The 24,116-nt window shown below is 43.9% G+C and overlaps 1 protein-coding gene across 1 annotated transcript in view; it reads right to left on the bottom strand.

Moving 5' to 3' along the window:
• The window catches only part of MPZ (myelin protein zero), a 40,492-nt gene extending 24,593 nt beyond the window's left edge, over nucleotides 1-15,899 (bottom strand). Inside the window, exons 1-2 of the mRNA XM_085639274.1 lie at nucleotides 15,727-15,899; nucleotides 2,764-2,930 (exon numbers count right to left, since the gene is read on the bottom strand). Of these exons, the coding sequence (XP_085495400.1) occupies nucleotides 2,764-2,930; nucleotides 15,727-15,793 (234 nt within the window). The 5' untranslated portion in view covers nucleotides 15,794-15,899. The remainder of the gene's footprint in view (nucleotides 1-2,763; nucleotides 2,931-15,726) is intronic.
• Between the last annotated feature and the right edge of the window lie 8,217 nt (nucleotides 15,900-24,116).

Genomic DNA, 24,116 nt, shown 5'->3' with positions numbered 1-24,116 from the left:
AGGCTCCAATGTGGGGAATGAGGTTGTTCCATTCTTTGGGGAATGGATGTGAGAAAGCGTAGCCTCCTACTGTGGCGTTACAGATGCGGGATATGCGTGCCAGTGAGACTCCAGCTGAACGGATGTGCAGAGGATGTCTGTAGAAGTGTATGCGAATTGTTGAGGTCTTCAGAGCTGGTGCTGTGTAGTGCTTTGTATGTGGTTTGTGAGCAGTTTGAATGAGTTGCTTTTGTGGATTGGGATCCAGTCTTTATTACAGAATGGTTTGGAGACCCCGTTTTAGATGTTGTGGAAAGGTTAGCTTTGGGTCTATTATTAGGAAACCCGTGATCCATTGTTTTAATTTTTTCTCGGGTGACCATGTTTGCCTCTCCTACAGGATTTAAAACTATTCCTTATGAGAAAGACATGTTAATGAAGAAAGAAATGTGTGATGTTCCTCAGGAGTTTGTTTGGAAATATCTGAATTATCAGCGGTGTTGTGGAAGCTCGATGGATTTCAGAAATTCAATTGAAATAGATTTTGAGTTTACCTGACAAAATGCTAATTTTGGCTGCTGTTGGAAGAGGAGGGTTTTGGTGGATGTCCCCAGATTACGTGCTGGACAATATAGATGTGTATCTGTTTACTATTTAATTGATAAAGGAGCTTGAGAGGTAGTCTCAAAATTGTTGGGAGTTTACATCTGTAGGTAGTAAAGGTACTTGGTCCGGCGATTTAGTCTAAAAAGCCCTGTGGGTTGCTTATTCGCTCCCATTATTTTGATCCTAAATTATTTATGTTTAGGAACTGTGCTATGCTACCTAACTGTATACATGGCGTTAGTAAAACTTACAGATACTGCCTGATCTGTAAACAGCAGCAGACATTTTTGCCCCGATTCACAAACAAAGTAATACATCTACAGCTCCTTGAGACCCTCACGGGTGAGTAGGGCGCTTACAATTCCCTGATTGATTGATTGACATGCATACATTTATATCTACGTGTGTTTGCCGATTTTATGACAGACACAAAAATTCCTAAAAATACGCATTGGAAGCTGGTCAGGCACTGGTTTCCTGGTGTACTTACCAGAATGTAAATCATGACACTTGTTTTATTATTTTTTCTCCGTAAAAAAACATGGATTTCATATTGAAGAAAATCCTTCCCATACATGTCCACCAAATATGGAGGTAATTTGTTCCCCTTCCCACCCTGGCCGGAGACTTACCCCAGCCTTTTGCTGCAGTAAATCATCAACCAATTCCAGGTTAAAAAGGGGCTGAAGTGGAGTCTGGGAATGCCAATATGGTAAGGATCGGATTGCAGATTGGCAGTGCTTGCATACGTACATGTTTGTGGGTGTTTCCAAACTTTCAAGGTAAACCCCTCCTTGGATGCCCACATCATAGCCCTTGTATAGATTTATGAGTCCTAATGTATCTATTCTCGTGGCACAGAAATCCACAGTCCTAAATGCATTTTTACTCCCACCTGAATCCTTCTGTGGATTTTTGGTAGGTATTTACAAAAGTAAATTGGGCATAAACTTACATTTATGACCGAATTAACCTTTATGAAATGGAGCCCATGTGGTTGCATCCTATGGATACCATTTGCTTAGAAGCAACATGACAGTCCTCCCTTTCTATACTATTGTTTTCTACCAATGCTTACATCCTAGTCCTTCATATTCTTACAGCTATGTTATACTTATTCTGTATGCAAACGCTATAGATACCATACTTGTTTTACAAACAAACACGGTGTTATTCTTTCATAAAGGTATCTGGCTATTCGGTCCCTCAGAGAGTTTACTAACCCCAGTGGCGTAGCTAGACCGACTACATCCGGGGCGGCCCATAAGTTTGCCTTCCGGAGCGGGTAAGAGCAGGGGGGTGAGGGTGGCGGCTGACGGACGACTTGCTCTGGGGGGTTGGCAGCCTACTTGTTCTCGGGGGGGGGGTTGTGGTAGTCGACTGACACGACTTGCTCACCTACGCCCCCCCAAAAAGAGAGCCTCCCGGGGCAGACCGATCCCCCTCCCCAGCTACGCCACTGACTAACCCACCCTAAAGAAATCATACTGGTCCTTCCTACAGTGACTGTGATGATCCTACTTGGATATATTGTAGTGTGATAATAGTGCTTAGCTAACAGAGATATGATACAACTTATAATGACTTCACTAGTCTTTCATACCGACACCACGAGTCACCTAACTACAGTCACTATGCTCTTCTCACCAATATTTACAGACTACATACACTATTATATCCCTACCTTTGGATCCTGTGATATCCCAACCAGTAGACACTCTAATGATCCCCTTCTATATACACTGCCTTAGTCCTTCCTACAGATAATGTGCTGGTTCTACCTGCAGACATGATGCTAGTGCCCCCCACAGACACTAGGCTTCTTTCCCCCTGAAGACATAGTGCTAGTTCAACCATCTGATGCTGTACCAGTCTTGCCTACGGTCTCTCTGTTTCCCAGAGTCACAAATCAAATATTTTAAATAAACACATACTAAATTGGATCTTGGAGGTACATAGCTTTTGAGGGTCCTTCATATCAGTAATAATAACATTGGCTATGGCTGACAGAACATCTGTTGAAGAATAAACTAAGTCACAGGGTTCTTGGGAAATTGAAGGTCAAACTTCCCGAACATGAAAGTATTACAAACATGGCGGTCCCACTATAGTTTAATATTCCCACGAATACAATCAGTACAAGAAAACACTGAGTAGCAGCCAGTGTGAGCGCCTTACGGATTGACTGGACCTGCTGCCATCCGGCTTGAAGTGCCAGGTCACAGAGATGTCATCTGAAATCCACTCGCTTGACCAGAATGTGCAGGAGAGGGTGACCTTTGACCCCACAGTTCCATGGACTTCACGAGCAGTGTATACATCAATTCCCAGGGTGGGAGAGGGTGCTGCAGAAGAAAAGCAAATAAAGGATCTTTTAATCGTTCTCAATCATTCCCCACTACAGACAATCTTGTATGGCACCTACTCTCGCAGCTAAGCAGCTGCTCACAATCTTGTACATACATACATGTCTAATTGTCCATTAGAATGATACTAGTTGAGATATTGTTATTTTGTCTTCCACTACACAGACAATAGCACAAACATGAACACCAGGAGCTCTCGCCATATTGGCTCTCCTCCTATGTTAAACCAAAGGGAATGATGGACGGAGTGTTGAACATTGCAAGCACTCACCCCCAGTCAACTGATCTGGGTTTAATCCATCATCATTCTTTAGCTCACTCCGCCACCCCAGACGTGGGTCCTGTGCTCTCCATGCCACTGGAATCAAGCTATCCTGGCTGAAGAGGGGTGAAACCACGAAACCGATCCTAGGATGCTTGGTTCCAGTCCAGGGAGGGCCTGGCTTGGCAGTTCGGGCTTGACTGTTCCCATGAGGCACAGGGTCAACACTGATTTGCATATGGCTCGGTTCAAACTGAAACGGCATGGTGAGCAAAAAAACGATGGATTTAGGCCCAGATCTCTGTACTGGGGTGAATGTATGACATTGTTCTGCATTCTGTCCAACAATTGTATTTGCATTTCTCCTCCTATGTGTACATCTTTCTGGGTACATGGGTTGGTACTCTGCATGACTTCCTTGTGTCCAAACCTCTCCTTTGATACCCCTGCATGTACTTCTGTCTCGGCTTTGTACTCATTCACACTCTTCTCGAGATAAAGCGGGTGCTAAGTTCTCTGCACTCATCGACTGAAACTGCAAGCAGCATCATTTCCTCCTGTGAATTACTGCATGGGAGTCGATTAACGTTTTGTTGTCTTATTTGGTTAATTGCATTAAAAGACGGTGGCATAAGCCAATCAGACTGCTGTTTGTATCACTCCTTCTAGTAGAACCCTTAAATATGTTCAGTATAGAAAATTGCATAAAAGTCAGCTTTTGGGTTACAAAGGCAAAGTTTGGACGACATCAACTTCGCTTGTGTAGATCAGGGAGCGCTTCTGGTTTCAACACGCCCTCCTATGTACGTTACTCAGGGTTCTGAGACATCTCACTATTACTTGGCGTGCAGCGACAGGTTTCTGCTGCCAACACGTCCGGCTCTGTACACATGCACAGGTTTCTGCAGGCATAAGTACCTTCTAGGTTTCTGCTGACTTCGCTTCCGCCTGTGTGCTCATGCACAGGTTTTTGGAGACATTACTGCCTTCTATGCAGGCCTGGGAATGTTTTGTGGTGATATAATTTCCTCCTGTGTGTACCTGCACATTAGGGGGTATATTTATGAGCCCCTTGTGCCGCCGTAGTGTCACTTTTTGTGACGCTCCTGCGGCGCAAATCACAAAATCATATTTTTGAGGTCACGCAAAGCCACTTTGCGTGGCTGTGAATGGCCTCATAGATATGGAGTACGGCAAGGCAATGCAAATCGCGGCGTTGCCTTACTCTGCGTTAGGGAGGCGTTCCATGGGCATTGCCATGGGTGTTCCCATGCAACACCCATGTATTTTGACGCTTCCCCAGATTTACAAAACCATGTAAACCTGGGGATGCACCAAAACCTTACCCCTCCCTAGGCGCGGTGCAATGAGGAGAAATAAGTTCATATACACCCATTTCTTTCTCTTTCCATGTGTGCAGAGCACACATGGAAAGAGGAAAATCCTCTGAGGATTGTTTTTGTGCAGGAAGGTGGCCCTTCCTGCACAAAAACAATCCTGATGACAACACAGGCACCCTCGCATCATGGTGCCTGCGTTAGCGATAAACTGATAAAACACTACCAGCGCTGCGGGACAAGACACAAATGCACCGTATTAGATAAAAATGGTGCATTCCTACCCTTTCGCTAGGACATAGGGCAGCACCGCAAGATGACTTGCTGCGCTGCCCTACGACAAATCTCCATAACTGAGGCTCTAGGTACAAAAGAGCAGGTTTCTGGGGGACATCACAAACGTCTGTGAGCACATGCGCATGCTTCTGAGGACATCGTTTGTTTCTACATACGCCTGAGCATGTTTCTGGTAATATAATGTAATCCTGTGCATACCTATACAGGTTTCCGGAGGCATATATACTTTCTAGGTATGCAAGAACACGTATCTGCTGACATCACTTGAGACGCTTCTGGGACATCATTGGTTCCATAAATGCCTGGGCCTATTTCTGGTGATGTAACATCGTCCTGTGTGCACCTGCATAGGTTTCTGGATACATTAAGTACCTTCTAGGTATACAAGGACAGGAGTCTGATGACATACCTTCCATCTGCCTGCACTGACAGATTTCCTTTGATATCGGTGATTTTTCTGTTCCCAGATTTAGGCTGGCAAAAATGGGAGGCCGTTCTTTTGCCTATTTAGGTCCTAAATTTTGGAATGCTCTTCCTTTGACCCTAAAGACAGAAACCAATCTCTTTCGTTTCCGCAAGGGACTTAAAACTTGGCTCTTCCAGCAGTAATTTGTAGCCCAGTAAAATCAGCTTGCTATTTTTTTCTTCTTCAGTCTGTCCCTGAGCGCCGGGAAACCCACTGTGGGTAGCTGCGCGCTTTAGAAGTTCAAATAAATAAATAAATAAAATATCACTTTCTGTTGTACTCGCCTTGGCAGATTTGCAGAGATCACATCCTTTGTGTATCTACACCTTCACGGATTTCTAGTGTTATTTCTAACCAAGCCACCTCTTACTGCCATGTTGAATGATGACCTCGGAGCCTTTACAGGGAATCGGTTTAGCTCTTTACACTCAAACATGCATACATTGTCCTAACACGAAGAGGCAACAGTGGCCTGTCTGTATAAGCCTGCTGAAGCCTGACTGTCCTTTCTCGGCTCCCACTGCAAGTGTCCGAGTCCCGTCCGTAGGAGGCTCTTATGAAATGATCCAGCCACGACTCCCTTCAAGGAATCCGCGTGACTTGGACCTGTTTCAAAATATTACTCGCCCAGCCAGCGGTGAATGGCAACTTTGTGCCTTAGTCTAACAATGGCGCTGAAGCGCTCCTTTATTCCTCCCACTTGACACACATTCCAAATCCTCAGTCCTGGTGTGCTTTGGGTGTGCCATGTCTACCGTATTCCTCACCCACAATCTGCATCTTCACCTTTTCATGGCCTGAACATATCTCACCGTTTTAATCCGTGTAGAGCACAGGCAGAACATTTTATTTCAAATGCCTTGCAATTAGAATCTTTACAAAAACATTGTTACATACATTGTAAGTGCTGCCTCAGAAAGCTGTTCTCGACATATTACAGCTAAATCATGAATGCTAAGTTTTCGCTCACAAAATGTTGGTCACAATTGATCATAATATAAATCAGTGCTGTTATCAGTAGCATTACAAGTACATTTACTTGCCGCTATCAGGAAGCTTCCTACTGGGGCTTGGGACTAGCAAAGGAGGTATCTGAGCTCCAAGCTTTGGAATTAACATCATGGGCTATAATAAAGTAAGTGCCCCCAGCGTGCAAAGGTCCGTGTGCACCCACCCCCTCCTCCCCCATGCAATGCGGTATGACAGAAGGAACCACAGTCGCTTGTGCAGCCCCTTCTGTAATACAGACTGCACCAACAGATCCCAAGGTGCAGTGCCCTCATTTGCCTAAGGGCGTGGCCCCAAACAAAAGACAGAGGGGCAGATTTACAAGCCCCTTGCGCCACTTTTGCGTCACTTTTCCCATGTTAAAAGTGACGCAAAAGTGGCGCAAGGGGCTTGTAAATCTGCCCCAGAATATGTTGGCTCTGCGACTGCACCATATTACAGGCGCAGAGAAAATGAGACCTTCCGAGGCACACTGACTGTGCACCGCATACAGGTGGCATATAGTCAGCGCCCCCACTAGGACACCCAAGGTGGCAAATGGGCTTCCTGGGTGCCAACAGATATCTTCCTGCATGCGGATGTAGTCACTCACTGCACCCGCCTGCAGGGGGATCTCTTTGAAAATCAGGGAAAGGTATACCACCAGCTTCAAAAAGCCAGTCCACCGCTCTCTAATGCACCGTGTAGTAGTAGTAGCAGTAGTAGTAGTAGTAGTAGTAGTAGTACAAAATGTTATTGCATTTATCACAGTGATTAGATTAAATAAAAAGTAGTTGTTCCACACCTCTCAAAGTGAGCTTTTAAAGCGAGATTTTAAAAAACTGCATTAGTAAAACATACTTAAATATAATTACTTAACATTTTATAAGTTAAATCAAAAAATGTTGTTGATATAATAATGCAATCATTATTTTTTAAATGAAAACAGTATTTAACTGCTTCAGAAATTAATCTTATACTAGTGCCCTTCAAAATGGTCCACTCCATAGGGGCAGAGGTTTTAGGCAAATGTGCAATAGGTGAGTAAGGGTTTCCTCTTTATAGCCTCAGAGACAACATGCCTTCTTTCCCCTGTAGTCTGTCGCCACGACCACTCAAATTCGATGATAGGGACATATAGCAGTCTAAATCTCAAATACTTCCTTTGTATCGCACCTTTCAAGTTGGAATTGATATAATCCTGCTGAGGCAGTGGATAGGATTCGTATACCAGATCCATATGCTTATATTTTCAAACAAGATTATTTCTTTCTCGTTTTGAATGAGAGTTAAGGCCTTCCTTATTACACGCTTCTGTATAGATCAACTCAGTTTAGCAAAACTCTCAAAGTCTCCTAAGTTGTGTGCTTTTATCACCTTGTTTAAAGAAGAACTATTCAGTTCCATGACAATGTTTAAAATTTTCTTGAGTGCCAGATAAATCAGAGATTTTACGGTGGTGGGATCTGCTCTTGTACAGTCGCCCAGATAATTCATAGTAGCATCAATATGGAGGGATGAGAGTGATTTTAGATTCAACTCCAGCCTGATGACAGAGGGAGGCATAGCGGATCAAAGATGTAAAAGTTTACGAATATTCTGTATGTAGGATTTCTCAAGTTCGATGACCGTCTTCCTATTCATAACATAAAGTAGAAACGGCATGAGCTTCATTCTTGTTGGTGCTGTGTTGAGGTGCCAATTTCTGAAGGTATACAGGGTCTTTGCCTTAGTAAGCCTTATGGAGGGCTGGATGTGACCTGGTGAATGAAGATTTAGTCACATTCTGGCTGCCGGGCTCTGGTGTTTGGAGTCTGGCAATGAGTTTTTTGGAGAGAATGGAGTAGATTATATTACAAGACTTGCTTTGTGACAAGATGAGGACTTTTGTCGATTCAACATTGTGGTCAGTATGTAGAAGAGGAAGAATGTTTCATAGAAGAAACACCTGATTCTTCGCATCCTTTGAACCTGCATTGACTTGATGGAACAGAATTATGATCTATGTCAAAGAGAACTGCCAGGTAACATGCTTTTGGTGAGGCAGATGACAGGTGAGGGGTAAGGATACCCATACCTGGGGGCGAGTCAAAGTGTGTGGGTCAGTGTAGGTGTCTGTGAATAGGGGAATCTGGTTCTTGGCAGCAAACTGCACAGGAAGCATTCCTGTATCCCCTTCATCCCATTTATATAGGCCAAAGTCTGCCTTTGGCATTGTGCTTAGAACCAATCTTCTAAATAACAGATGTCTTCTCTGTTTTTCTCTTAAGCCTTCCACATTGAGTAAATCCATTTCTTTTCAGAATCATAATCCTATCCTGACTATGCTCCATATGCCATTGATCCGCCGTAGTGTAAAGGAAGCCTTCTACTTCCCGGCCTGAGCTTTCATCACTTACCCATGAAAAATGTTTCCTCGGATGTGGAAAGGACCAAGAGTTGTCATAGCTGGAACTGGAAAACTAAAACAATATTCTGCCTAATGGCCTGAATCTTAAATCACTTCACTACTAATATCATCAAAATGTAGCTTGAACGTGATCTTACAACCACAAATCAACTCAGAGACCCGAAGCTCTACCACCATCTAAGGCAAAGTGCAAATCTGCTTCTGTAAACTGTAAATTTAATCAATTTTATCCTTATGGCATAACACCTTACAAGTCAGAGTAAACCTCAAGCTACCGAACATGCTCAGGACTGTTGAGCCATTCTGCCTATGTCATGTGAGCCTTACTGTGCCAGACTCTCTAGTTACAGCCGTTTCACTGCAGTGCTGGTTAAACTACTCAGCAGTACCCAAACCCTTAGTCCTTTCAACACGAATCTGCTTACCCTACCCTGCCAGTGTACCAGGCTTTAATATTTACTCCTTACACCAGAGATTAGATAGTCATGAAACTAAACCCACTTATCACCACTGTTTTACCTTAGTCAGCACCACGTTATTTGGGATAGCATTTACAAAGACGGACCCATATAGGCGGAAACCCATCTTTTGGTACCATGGGAGGTCCTTGCCGTAAATACGGATGAAGGTGCCCATGAGCTTGTTAATCTTTTTTCACAATTTTTTCAAAATTTGTGCCTGCTCAGAACTTAGCACACAAGACCCAGCTCTTTCCTTAAGGACCACATTGCAAGCACATGCTTTAACTTCCAAGACTGCAGCAGCATATCCCACAGTTGTCTATTCCTTTCATCTTGCTAGATAAATGTTGGTGGCTAGTAAGATATTGAGGGCATGTCTCGAACAGCGGAATTATTCAATCCTTAGTACTTAAGAGATTACACAACTCTTTCCTGGTAACAAAGCGAGAAGACAACCAATTAACTAACTATGGCTGCACTTGTGAAGTCCACTTCGATCTCTTTCACTATTGTCAAATGTGAAAATGCACTGTGCCGACTTAGTGCAATAATACATCGGCATTTCAAGGTTTTCTTCTTTGTCCCATGTAAGTACACGCTTCCGGCTCTTCTTTGTTGTCAATGAAATGAGGGATTTAGACGTTGATACAACAAATGACACTGCTTTAGATGACTGTCTTCATTAAGACCTTTTCAATGTGACTTCAAGAGCGTGGCTACATTTTTCTATGGATTGTTTGGTCTTCCTGAAAACCTTATGATGATAGACTGGAGGAGATTTTCCCCTGACAAAGTTTTTTTTCGAAATAAAATGTTAACTCAGCATTGCAGTCCATCATTCTTACTCTCACTGCAGCAGTAGAAAACAGAGCTAGCACATTCAAATGAGTCTCCTCCCGCTCCAGAGTCGGTCCAGTCTGGACTGCTAAGCTCTATTCCTTCTGCAGTCAACGGTACACAATCCCAAACAGGTTTCAGTCTTTATGGGCCTGTGCCTCATCAGCGAGGCTATAATGAATGTCAGTAAAAAGAAGTACCCTTTGATAGTCTGGAATATGAAGACATTCGGTATTAGAACAGCAGTTCTGGACTAAATCTTTTGCAAGACCCAATGATTCTCTCAGCAAGATTCCAAGGATTCGAAAGATCCCAAGAGCCAGGTTGTTTAGGGTCAAAATATTATCAAATTAGATTAGATATTACTCAAACACAACTCTATATAATTACATTCAAGGACGTTCGAGGTGTTTCAACTACGAACTCTGTTTTACCAACAAGGCATGGAAGATCAAATGTTTTTTGTTGAGTGTAATCTTTATATGGCTTTTGTAAGCATAGAACCAGATACAACCCGAACCACCAAACGTTTTGAGGGCTAGCCAGAACGTGAATCCCCCAAAGGTGATTTTTTTTATGACGTGTCCAATTTTGAAGAGTTGATCCAGAAGCCATTATTTCACGTAGGAACATAGATGCCTTTAACACGTAATTGATTCTAGTCAATGATGTAAACTATTTATTAGTTTTTTCTTTTGAATTAACCGAAGCACAAAAAAACATCAGTAATGCTCAGTCTAAAACAGTTATTGCCACCTCTTTAAAGTCGTCTCACTTTTGGAATTATTTATGTTTAGTTATGCCACAAATATTTAAAATGCCAGATGAAAATAAAAAATGCAACAGGTGGACCACTGGTTCAACGACTGACAAATGTGTTGGCCCACACAGAAGGAGATATCATTCGTTTCTAGTGTGGGTCAGTGTGTAGCTGAATATTCTGTGCATGCAACACAAGGAGGTCAGCAGATTATCAACCATATCTCTCTGTAAACTACATCAGTGGTCCTTGAATGTGTGTTGTTATCCCGCACTCTTTTTGTCCGCAGGGAATCACAACGCAGTTGTTACAATGACCGCGTTGTGATTCCGCATACCATTACTCTACTAACAACGACTTGCGGAGGGGGGCGCTGGATGTTGGAATAGTATAATGTACAATTCCAACTCCAGTCTGTGCGGACAGTAGGGAAGTTGTTGGATTTTAAATTCAACACCTTCCCCCCCCCCCCCCCTCCACAAGTCGTTGTTCCGACTTGCAGAGTAATGGTATGCGGAATCACAACGCGGTCGTTGTAACGACCGCGTTGTGATTTCCTGCGGGCAAAAAGTTTTGTGGTAAACGTTGTTTACCGTGGTCCTCACTAGGCTGCGGAGAGCTTGTTCAGTTTGATATTGTCTTCATATAATTATTGTTCCTTCGCATTCCATGATTCGTGAAAAAGTGGCTAACTAAAACTAAATAAATGGCTAACATCCTCAATGTCCTTTTTGGCTAATTTGAAAGGTAAATCAAAGTCCCTTGAAGTTATGTTCTCATGCATTATTTGCCACAAGAATTTCGTCCTGACGTGGCATGGTACGTACAAGGTATGACTATCTTGCCCTTATAATTTAACATCAGCTAAGAGAAAGTTATGTATGCAGATGTGAGAAATGAGAGGACAGGAAAGGGAAACAAGTAAAAAATGTGGATAAGGATTTTTTAATGAGCACGTTTTTAGAGTCTAATGGGTAAAGAGCCTAGCTTCCTTCCTAAAGTAAGAATTTAATCAAGAGGACAGTTTCCGAAGAAGATAGACAATGAAAAGTATTAGAGCTACAATAAACATACTTAAGAATTTAAACCTTCATCTGTGCTCAGCAGGTGCAAGGATGAACGAGTGGGATTAACTTGTCAGTTTAAGGTTAGGATTTGCTATAGAGAAACTATCCTTTCACAAGGAGTTTGAACATCTTCCTCTGGGCTGTAATTGCTTCTTAGTCATCAGTGTTATTTGGAAGACATCTTTGGAAAGTATCTATGAACTAATTAAAATCCTCTTTTATCTTTTAAATGTGTGTAGCTGTCACCTGCCTTATGTAACCAGGGTGACTATACCCAGTCCAGGTTTACTAGCCAACAGCGATCGTTGTGGGACCGTGTTTATAATTAAAAAAAAGATACAATGTCCTATCTGCTTAGTGCTGGTGGTTTATAAACTAAGTTCGGTTGCAGATCACACAAATGAAATGACATCCATTGACCAGTAGAGTAAGAGAGGCATGCGATTACATTAAACTTTGAGTTCACACGGCAAACGAAGTGCTGAATAGCTCAGAAACTGGGGGTTCACAAAAAATGCGTTAAATAAAACTATTTATAAACGCTGATAGAATTGGCTATTACAGCTAAGGGCTAGTTTGGAGACAATCACACCTAAAATCTTACTAGTTGAAACTTTAAGTACATCCAGTCCCCCCTCTAATGCTCATACCTACCCAACTAGGTTCAGGGAGTGCGGAATTTCACAGTGGGCAGAAAAACATACATTATACAGGTTGTGGGCTATTTAAAGACGTTTACTCTTCACTTACCTACTGGTGCGAATTTCACGTCTTAACTAATAAACAGCTTAGTGAGTTTTTAGATAGGACGGGCATGGTAGCCGCATATTGATAAGATACTTTGAATCGATCGGAGTCAGCCATGGAATACTAACAATAGTGGGCAAAGCTGACCTTGTGCCCTCTGACCCTACAATGCACCCATGCATCGTCATGTCACTGGGGGTGCGTGCTCTACACCAGTTTGTATTATATGTTTGCATTGCTGCACTTGTGTCTTCGATCTCATCATTAAAGCTGTCAGGATTCGCATTTACGTTGTTGGTCAAATGAGAGCCCTGGCTGGAGAATTCTACCTTAACTTACAAATGATCCTTTGGCAACCTTAAGCTACACTTACATACATGGTCACTGCTCAGAGCATACATTCATTTCATAGCTATGTAGCATTCATCGCGCCACGTCCTCCTAACAGAATTCAGTGTGACATATGAACATCGAGGTCTCCCTTCAGCCTACACTTCCTTTCAGCCCTGTTTTCCCATACTGTTGCCAAACCAGCCCATCAAATGGAGCACTGCCGTGCTTGCATTGAAACATAGCCTCCATACAATCCAGACTCATTGCAGGAGAATCCGTTCTCTGAGGCAGCAGCAATGAAAGCTTGACCCTTGTACACATCCTGCCATACAAACACCGCCCGTCCTAGAGAAAGGCACTATACAATTGCCACAGTAGAAAAGACAATCTAAACAGGGTACTTCCCTACAAAAACACTATACATATACCACAGTAGAAAAGACAATATAAAGTGGGTACTCCCCTACAAAAAGGCACTATAAATATACCACAGTAGAAAAGACAATCTAAACAGGGTACTTCCCTACAAAAACACTATAAATATACCACAGTAGAAAAGACAATATAAAGAGGGTACTTCCCTACAAAAAAACACTATAAATATACCACAGTAGAAAAGACAATCTAAACAGGGTACTTCCCTACAAAAACACTAGACATATACCACAGTAGAAAAGACAATATAAAGTGGGTACTCCCCTACAAAAAGGCACTATAAATATACCACAGTAGAAAAGACAATCTAAACAGGGTACTTCACTACAAAAACACTATAAATATACCACAGTAGAAAAGACAATATAAAGAGGGTACTTCCCTACAAAAAAACACTATAAATATACCACAGTAGAAAAGACAATCTAAACAGGGTACTTCCCTACAAAAACACTATAAACATACCACAGTAGAAAATTCAATATAAAAAGGGTACTCCCCTACAAAAAGGCACTATAAATATACCACAGTAGAAAAGACAATATAAACAGGATGGTGTAACCATAGCCCTAACACATGTTCTGTAGTCATGTCACTACAAGTTTATGTTATGTTATTTTGAGATAAGGTTTGATGCTATATTGTATGCAATGCCAAAATTGGGAGAGTGCATTCTCAATGAAAATGTGTGTATTTTCAGAACTCAGAAGCTGATGTGTGGAGAAAAATGGCTACATTTTCAAAATATATTTAAAGCTGATATTTAAATGATAAATCGTGGTGTTAGGAGACTTATTCCCAAAATCATTGTCTTGGTGCCAGGGGCCTCACAGCTATGTCTGTTATGTATTACCTAAATAGAGTCATTCAAAATTGGCAAAGTCTTTTTTTATATTACTGCTGACAACTCTTACTGATGGACTGAGGTGCTCAATATTAGAAATCTTGCAGGGGGGGCACTAATGTAATCTTGTCTGATGTGGTCACTATTACATCACTAAAAATATTACTAGCTCGGGGTGATTTTCATTGAATATAAGTAGCTCTTAGTACAAAAAAGGTTGGCGAACCCTGGAGTACATGCTGAAAATGTATACAGCAGGGCTACTGTGGCACCTGCTGTTAAAAGACCACAGCCGCCTCCAGATAAAAAAGTCTGATAAAAGAAAGCCGCAGGGATAAACAGAACTTTTCCAAGATCACAAAACGTCTTAGATAAGTGGAGCAGTTCCAACTCAAATAAGTCCCATTGTAACCCTGGTCCTCTAAGCACTGGGCAAGTATATAATTGGCGTCGTAAACAGGATTCTGCGTGGGAGAGCAGCATTGCCACATTGGCTCCCATTGACTAGTTTTTCTGTCCTTCGTCTTCTACTTCTAGACATAGAGTATTGAGGTAGTCGCAATGAGGTGTAGATAAATTAATCGTAGGAACTTGTCTAACATTGACTATTAGGACTAGTGAGAAGAACAAACTTTATTCTCGTGTACACCCCGATTTTTGACCTCCTGCTCCTTTCCTGGGTTTTCTTCTAATGAAGTTTAAGCCATGGCTTAGTTGATGCCTTCACAATCACAATATTTTCTTGCATTTGTTTGTTGCCGCTAAAAATGGATGTGGCCTTTTCCTGAGCATTAACATTAACAAACAATTTCCTCATAACTTTGAAGCTCGATAAATTGGTAATATCTATTTTTTCCCCAAAAAATCTTACACGGTGGGGAGAAATTTAGATTTTAGCATGAAACCTCACATGCAGAAAACTTTATGAATCACAAGTAGTAAGAGTAGCATTCACACAAATGATACGATGTTTCTACAGAAAGACAACTGTGGGATAAGGACATCAAGCCTGTCGCTTCAGGTCTAGTGCACAGAGCATGCCTAAAGATCACGACGTCAAATATTGAGCGGACCCACTGTGTGCACTTGGATAACCATGTCGAGTCCCCACCCTTCCACATTAATCTCACAGTATTATAGAGCGCGAACTCGGCCCGACGGTATTGGAGCGCTTTACATGAGCCCCAGTTACATTATACAATGTCACATTACTTTTTTTAGGCACAGGGAGATCAAGTGAGTTGCCCAGAATTACGGGCTGACGCTGAGACTCGAACTTGTGACCCTAGTTCCAAAGTCGGCAGCTCTGACCTTAGCGCCACACCCTCTCATGTTCGTCCTGTCTCTCAAATGTAGTGTTGGTGAGAATACATGAATTTACTGAACGGAGGAAGGGGTATCAGTGCAAGAGGGGTGTGGTCCTTTTATTCTGAGCACCGCGCGTTGTACCACCCTTAAAACGTCGCCCCACTCCCCGCTGACACACTGCTACTGCTCTCCCCTAAAAGACACTTCGAATAAGGTAGACTTACCCAACACCGACAAAAATATAGCGGCGAGAAACACACTTCCTGTACCAAGGCTGTTCCTGGAAACCATGCCTGCTGCTGAGGAAAGCAAATCCCTAAATTAAAGAAGAAAGGGGTAAGGACGGGAGGAGGAAAGGATGGAACCCCGGACCCCTCAGTGCAGGACTGAGGGTGGGCCCAGCAGCACAAGGCTTAAAAGAGAGCAGCGCCGAAGGCATGTGGGGTCGAGGAAACCCAGAGCCAATCCGTGCTTGGCATTACACGGGTGGGAGCCCGGGCTGAAAAAAGCCTAGAGATATTTAGAAAGAGGCATTCTGTTTTCTGGTCCAAAATGTGTGGTAAACATTTTGTGGTTTAATATTAAGAGACACGGCGAGCTTTGTCTGCTTGGCATTCTCAACAGAGATGTGGGGGATGCAGCAGCCCCCGGTGGAATGCTGCTGAGTACAGAAAAGAAAGAGCGATGAAAGGAGTGAGAGTGAGATAGGAAAGAGAAAAGAGAGCTAAAGGAAAGAGAATAGGAAGAGAGCAGTGGAAAGACGAAGGGGTTCATAAGGACAGCAGAATTAAGGGGACAAAGGGAGAAATAATGTTGAAGAGAGAAGGAAGAAGAGAAAGAGGACAGAGATAGAACAGGAAAATGAGAGAGAGGGAAAGAATGTGTTGAGATGTACAGAAGCAGAGGGATAGGATGGAAGGAGAAGTGACAACTGAGAAGGAAAAGACAGCGGAGGAAAGAATGAAGTACGCGGGAAGGAAAGATGATGACGAGAGGTGATAAAAAAACAGAAAGGGAAAAGTTGCCCGAAGGTGAAAAAGAATAGCAACATGAAAGGAAGAATAGGAAAAAAGTAAAGGGTGATGGTGGTAGGATACTTGAGGGAAAAAAACACGAAAGGGATTAGAGAATGATGGCGCAGGTGAAAAGTAGGCAAGAAAGAATGAATGTTAAGGTAAGAAAGAAAGAAAAGGAGCAGAAAACACCGACAGAAAGAGAGAGAGAGAAGGAGAGACAATCAGATTGAGAGCGGAGAGAGTGTGAGCAATGCCACTATGTAAAACATTAAAATTGGCGGGCCTTAAATCCCTGCTTAAAATTGTGAGGAAAGAATATGAGTTTTGCAAAGCTCAACCAGCGCCACGGATATGAAAATAATTGGACCATAGGCTTTACAGGCAGTTCAAGTAATGCCAGTCCGCCCCACTATGCCTAAACCTTTCTCCAATGACTCTCAGGATAGCGAGGATGAGCAGTCACAGACTCTCAGGGAGGCAATGAGGGGGGCAAGAACTCAACAGTCAAGCAACAGAAAAAAAAAACATTATTCAGTCCAGTGCTTGCCTTTTTTTTATTTTTAATAAACACGTTATTGGTTTAAATAAAGGTGTAGCAACACAATAAAAATAAATTTTCCATCCCAAATTAGCCCCAACCCACCTCCAAAATCAATAAGTTATATGGGTAAACCACCATCCCCACGTTCCGTTTCCATCACAGGGGAAAAACCATAGTACTCCCACCACCTCTTGCCCCAGATTGTCTCAAATTTCTGGAGGCAACCCCTGGCAATAAAGATTGTTTCTTCCTGCTTGGCCCCCCAGTCCATGTCGGAACTGCACTACTTCAGACTAGTTGGCCTTGGCAACTTCGCAGCTTTCAGGTACTTGGAACATCTCTTTTTGCCACCAGGGTCACCAGCTCAACCAGTGTCCCTATCACCCCTCCCACCACCAAACTCATCCATGAGACCTGAAGGGCCATCTTCGGGGTCAATGCAACAGGCTGACCAGTATCGCAGAGAGGGTGACACCTATATAGGTCCTGTAACGGGCAACCTCTGGACACTGCCAGACCCGTTAACCAGGCGCAGTATTGACCCAGCGCATGTCGCAACTGTAGGCATTTGTGGAATTGGGAATGGGAGAGTGTGAATTGAATCTGCAGATCGGTAAACGTATACATGCAGGACCTGTGCAACACATCACCCAGCACTGCGACCCAGATGAGATCCCAGTATCGAAAGCCTTCCAGCCGCGCAGTGTTGTCCAGCCAATGTCCCTTCCAAAGCGGGGTCTGTTGGGTCAGTTGCCTGTCCTAGCTGGTGAATCTCTGGGCTGCCCTCCACACCAGGCACATCGCCCTGGTAACTTCTGTAAGGTTGAGGGGGATCAGTTGGTCGTATAGATAGGGCATCACCCCGTTGCAGCCAATTCAAGTCAGTATATGGAGTCACTCTACCCACCAGTTAGCCAATCATTGACGGCAAGAAGGTGAAACACCCAGTACAGCAGACGGACTTCCACTGCACCCAGGCCCCCGTCATATACTGAGCGCCGACATTTTGCTTGCATGATGCATGAGGGCTAGCCCTCCAAAAGATCTGAGTATCGCTGCCACCTCGGTGGACCAAGCGTTGGGAATCTGTAGTGAGAAGTTTTGTAGGACATAAAGAAATTGGAGGAGTATCATCATCTTGATCAGAGCTGAAAGTACTTATCTTTGTTATAAAATAAAGTATGTTACTCTCACAGCACGACTAAATACTACACAATTCAAAAGAAAAGTAATACAGGGTTGTCATATAAGTTGTGTTTATTAGTGAGGAAATACACCCCCCTATTACAGTAGTTCTCTCCCGGCTAGGGTGAGGATCCTTTGTGTACAGTCCCCAACCCTCTGTGGCTTAGGCATCGATAGAGCACAGGTGAAGGTAGTGTAAAATACTCCTCCTTGTTCAAATGTGCAACTCAGTTCAATCTCCTTTACCCCCGGCGAAAGCCTCAAGCGTGTGCTTCTCTGGTCCCAGGTGTAGTCCATGCCCCACATTTCCAAACTAGTTAGCCATTTATCTGTATCTGTGTGGCTGTTGAGGTTCAGGCTCACTTTATTAGGGCAGCGGCTCCTCTCTTGTGAAGTGTGCGTTGGCAGTGGCGACTACCCCTCGGGTTGAGACCGTTGAGGCAGATCTGGGAGGCAAGCCTCATCTTCAGGCGTAGAGGCTTTCCTAGCTGGATGCAGACTAGGGTTCAGAGTTGGCAAATGCAGCCTCCAGGCCGTCTCATCCGTGGTGGTGGCCCTTCAGCAGTTGTGGCCTCTGGAGCAATCATGGTTTCCTGCACAGTGATGAAGGGGCTTCTCTCTGGAGCTGTGTCGGCAGCAGAAGCACAAACATTTTGAATCCTCAGCAGACTGACCGGCATGACAGTGATACCTTATCTTTATCAGTCTTAATGTGGCTCACCCAGGAACCATATTGAAAGACTGGGTGGGACTCATTCAAGGCACAGGTGTCACTAGTTTAGCTCTCTGGGATAGTCAGCTTTCTCTGAGTGCTCGATATGCCGGGGTCATGCTTGGCTTCTTCTTCTGGCCCGTCTCTCCTTCTGCAGGTTCAAGTACGCTCCTTCCTTCTTTCAGCAGTCAGGCTTCTAGGCACCTCAGGCAGACCCTCAGCACCTCCAGAAGAAGTTGCAGACTTCAGGTGATGTCCTCTCACCTCTGGGAGGCTGGCTGTCAGGCAGACACTAGCCCTAGCTACAGAGTAGCACTCTTAGTGCTCTGAGGAGATCTCTTTTTCCTGGTCAAGAACAACGTGGGACTGGAACATAGTGCGGTGGTTTGGATCCTACATTTATACACATTTTCCAGACAAGGTATGTGGCTCTATTGCTTCAGCCTTCAGAACTGATTTGGGTCAATTGTCTTTCAAATGTCACTTCCAGGCTCAAGGAAAAAGCAAGAACCTGCAAGAGTAAGGTGAAGGGTCAAGGAGTGTGTGGTAGTGAATTAAAAAGGTATATGAGGTGGTTTGAGAATCCCAGCCTTGGTATTCACGCGCTGATGTTTAATTGTACCAGCTGCGGTCTTCAGAGCAGAGCTTTGGTTACCGGCACTGACTCTTTTACAAATTAAGCACTGACCACCACTTTTTAATGTGATACACTCAGAGCGTGGGCAGTAGTCCAATGCCTAATATGAGGCCGTGTTTTGTTGCAGCTTCCAGGTCATAGAGCAAGTTCTGAACCTAGCAATACCATGGACAGGCTTAGGCCACTGCATGCACTATAGGTTACAGTCGCATCAGGGCCAAAATAAAATTCAAGATGCCAGTTCCACATGCAGTTGTGCAGGGGGTACACCAGTTTACCATGGTGGAGAAAATTCCATTCCTAACACCCTAATTTTTCAAATATATAAAACACCTCTGCACTATTGTTTTTCACTGCTCTACATTGTACATTGTCCTGCCTCCTATAGTGACTGATTTAGTGTGTATTTAGTGGCTTCTTGAATCTTGCACTTTAGCAGCTACAGTGGAGAGGAAGATGTCGCTGTGCCTGATGGGCTGGTAAGCTGGGTTCTTTTTATGGAACTCTTCTATCTGCAGGTTTGTAGGCAAAAGCTCATAAGCCATGCTTTAAAAGAATCCTAGGGTAGGTCTAAGGGTGCAGTGCAAGGGCTTGCTGAATGACAAAAGATCAGAGTAGGAGACAGAGAAATAGAAATGAGGAAACATAGATAATGGACAGAGACATGCAAATAAGGTGAGCAGGAGAAAGGTAAAAAAGAAAAAAGAGGGAGGGATTAAAGAAAGACTGATGGTAGATATAATGGTGCAAGGAAAAAGGAGACACAGAAGGAGACAAGCTAGGAAGGATAGATGGAAGGAAAGCGAAACTAAGGGTGAAATAGAGGGAGAAAGGAAGGAAGTAAGAAAGAAAGCAGGAAAGAAAGAAAGAAGAAAAGAAAGAAAGAAAGATGAATGAAAAGAGCAAAGGGATTAAAAGGTGCAAGGATGGATGGAAGGTGAAAGGATAGATTAACGGAAGGCGAAAGGATGACTTAAATGTAAATGTAAATGTCAAGGTACTTATAGAGCGCACTGTCACCAGACGGCCACCTTGCGGTGTCGCCTTTGCGGTTTCCTGGCGCTGATACTCATACCGCTGTGGAACCCCTCCTGGCTTTCCCTGTGAAGTGTCCACTCCTGGGCACCCCCAGGGTGAAGCCAGGCATCCTTAGCGCTGTTGGGGCCAGTGTGGAGGCTAAGCAAGCTATTGCCCAGAGTTGCAGCGTGGGACCCATGATTAGAATAGGCACCGAGGCGAGAATAGACAGGTCCGAGGAAATTGAGCCTGAGCCCCGCCGAGGCGGGAATCGAACCCTGGTCCCTGGCCAGAACTCTGCTTCAGGGTCTGCCACTCTAACCATTGAGCCACACTCCTCCACCACTTGACTGGATAAATGATAGATAGATGCAAGGGGGAAAGGATGGATTGCTGTGACGGGGGAAGGTCTATGGGATCGGCGTCAGAAAGGAGGTCTACCCCATGTCTGGTCAAACAAGGCTTAATTGTAAGGGATACAAGGCGTTTAGGCGATGCCAGTCTGAAAGGAACGATAACACTGGGGATAATATTGTCTTATCCTGGGTCTTCTTATGTAGAACTACAGGATCCTCATGCTGCTGACTAATCTTCGGGTCAGGGCAGGGGTTCTCGTCCTCAGGGTGGTCAGCAAACCGCAGTCCAGAAAGGGAGAGGAACACCAAACAAAAAGAAGAAAGAAACAAAAGAAACCTTGCATCAGGTTGGCCGTTCTCCTAAATAGTATTCCAAAGGGGAAGGGATAGTGCAGGGACACCGGTGCAGCGGGGGTCACTCTCAGGGATTTGGCAGTGCTCGTGAAAAGGCAGAGGGCAGGTAACCAGGACCTGGTAGGTACACCAAACAACTACCCTTGCCCTTTCTCTTTCCGTCCAACCCACCCCATGACTCGGTCCCGTACCTGAAGGAGCCACGCTCCTCCGGGAACGTGGCTGGGCGGTCCGTGGTAATGTTGGCCTCCTGGCTTCTGTTCCGACGTCTGCTCTGGGACTCCGGCCGGTATTCCCGTTCTTCCGTGTACGTCTTCGTCGTCTGCTTCAGCTCCGCATCTTCCGGGTTTGCCTCTTTCCGCGTTCCTCTGGTCTCCTGATATGAGAGGTTTCTGCTGGATGACATCACAGGTGTGGGCGGGGTATTCTCCAGCCGCGGACGGCTTAAAGGACCATTGCTGTATTTCGAAGGGGTTCTCAGTCCAGAGGGTGTCAGTTTCCTCTCTCCAGTCTCCGGGCTGCAAATTAAGGCGAGATTGCGTCACCGTGGGACAGGACCACCACTCTTCAGGCATTTCCTTCTCTGTGGAAGGCTCCCGGATAGGGTGGTGCATGGGGAACTCGTGACAATTGCCTGTTGAAAGGATAGATGGAATGTTCTGGTGAAAAAACATTGGTGGATGGATGGATTCCTTACCTGTTGTCTGGAGAAAAGGTAAATTGATGATGGAATGGTGAGAGAATGAATAGATGGATAAAAAGTCGAATAATGGAAGGGTGAAAGTATGGAAATGTTAAAGGGTGGGTGGGTGGATGGGTGAAAGGATTGATGGAAGGATGGATAAGTGGGTAAAAGATGGATGAAGGAATGGATGTGGGAATGGGCCAGGGGGTGAAATTATCAATGTATGAAATGGTGAACAAATGGTGGGATGAAATGAAGGATGAGTGGAAAGATGAAAAGACTGATGGAAATGTACAAATATGGATGAGTTGATGCAAAGGTGAAAAGGATCTTGGCTAGACTGATGGGTAAATGGATGGTCCCATTGGAGGTTTGGTTCAAAGCGGAGGCTATTTTAACTTCTTGGTTGGATTTTCAGGTTTCAGGGCACTCAGGAAAATAGGACTCTCTGCCATGCTGTCCTCTGACTAATTTTGTCACTTCAAGGTACAGGTGGCCTAAGGCATGGGGAAAGAAACAAAACAAATAGTGCATTCAGGGGAGTGTGTACAGGGTTGAAGTTATAAGCATGAGGAGATTGTGTTTCTCTGCTAAAGATATTCTTAGTAAGAGAGATCGACTAACTGAGTTAGAAAACACCGGAAAGGTAAGATAACAAATGGCACAGTACACATCTCTGGAACACACAATTCTAACAGACAAGTCAAATAGAATAACAAAATCAATAAATCTAGTGTTGGACTTGGCCCTTTCTGGAGGGTCATCCCAATACTTTTTGCCATACTCCTCCGTTTGTTGCAGATCTATTTTTGCTAGCCTTAGGACTCTGTGCAGTTTCCCACTGCTAACCAATGCTAAAGTGCTTGTGCTCTCTACTCATTTGAACATGGTAGAATTGGCTTACTCCCAATTGGCATATTTAATTTACTTGTAAGTCCCTAGTAAAGTGGTACTACATGTGCCCAGGGCCTGTAAATAAATGCTACTAATGGGCCTGCAGCAGTGATTGCTGTAGCGTATTTCCCAGCCTTGGAGCATGTAAATGAAATACGTCACATAGGAGCTGAAGTCAAATACTTCTTAGTTCCTCAGCATACACTCACACACTGTGCATTAACTCATACTCAACATTAACCACTCCCTACCACCTACCACTTGTGATGCAGTTCCTGTTCAGAGTCCACCCCAGAACCACGAGCGTCCTAGTGCGTATACCATCAATATGCTACAATTGTGCCACCTACCCAGGAGGTCCTTTAAACATGTCTCAGACCTACAATTGCAGCTTGTTTGTGCCGTTTTAAATTGCCATTTAAACCTGGTACCATATACCTTGTTCCAGGCCTTTTCCTTCCTTTTTAATACATATAATTCACCCTTAGGATAGACCCTGGACAGCCCAGAGGGCAGGGTGTAGTGTATTAAAATTTGGACATGTACTTTTAAGTTTTATATATCCTGGTAGGGAAAAACTCGAACATTTGTTTCTTAATTCTGTAAAGCCTACCTCTTCCATAGGATAACATTGGGTTACAGTATTACAATTAATACATGATAACTTTCAATTGGGAGCAGGTAGACAGGTTGAGTGTGGTGTCTATAGCATTGTAATTAAAAGCCCCCTTTAATGGTCAAGTCAGATTTTTATTCACATTTCGGACAATGCCACTTTTAGAAAGTTGGCATTTTCCTTTCCCAACCATGTCTGCTGCCTGCATCCTAGGTCAAATGACTAGGTGTTGTTGGCAGTTGGTCTTTGTGTATTGCTCCCAGATAGTGAGAGAAAGGGAAAAGAGGTACCGGCATGATGTGCTACTCTGAGTTAATAAGGGGGAGGAGCTGTCACCTACCACACTTGCGCATCATAAAGGCTCTGCCTGATCATACTCACAAAGGGCTTTTACACTTGTCTATTATTACCCCAGACAATCTGGGGCCAAGGTAGGGAGGCAAGAAATTGCAATGACCTCAGGGGGATGTAAACCTCTAGAAGTGTCTCCTACTTCAAAGTGGGCACCAGGTATGAATAATGGACCTTAGACCTCAACTCTTCTTATCACGTCTGGAACTGTGAACTGAAGAAGGAGTGCCCAGCTGTGAAATCTGTCCTG

This window comes from Triturus cristatus, chromosome 12, assembly GCF_964204655.1.
Source record: "Triturus cristatus chromosome 12, aTriCri1.1, whole genome shotgun sequence".
Taxonomy (NCBI): Eukaryota; Metazoa; Chordata; class Amphibia; order Caudata; family Salamandridae; genus Triturus; species Triturus cristatus.
Note: the sequence above shows the minus strand (reverse complement) of the source record. Positions and strands in the feature narration are given on the sequence as shown.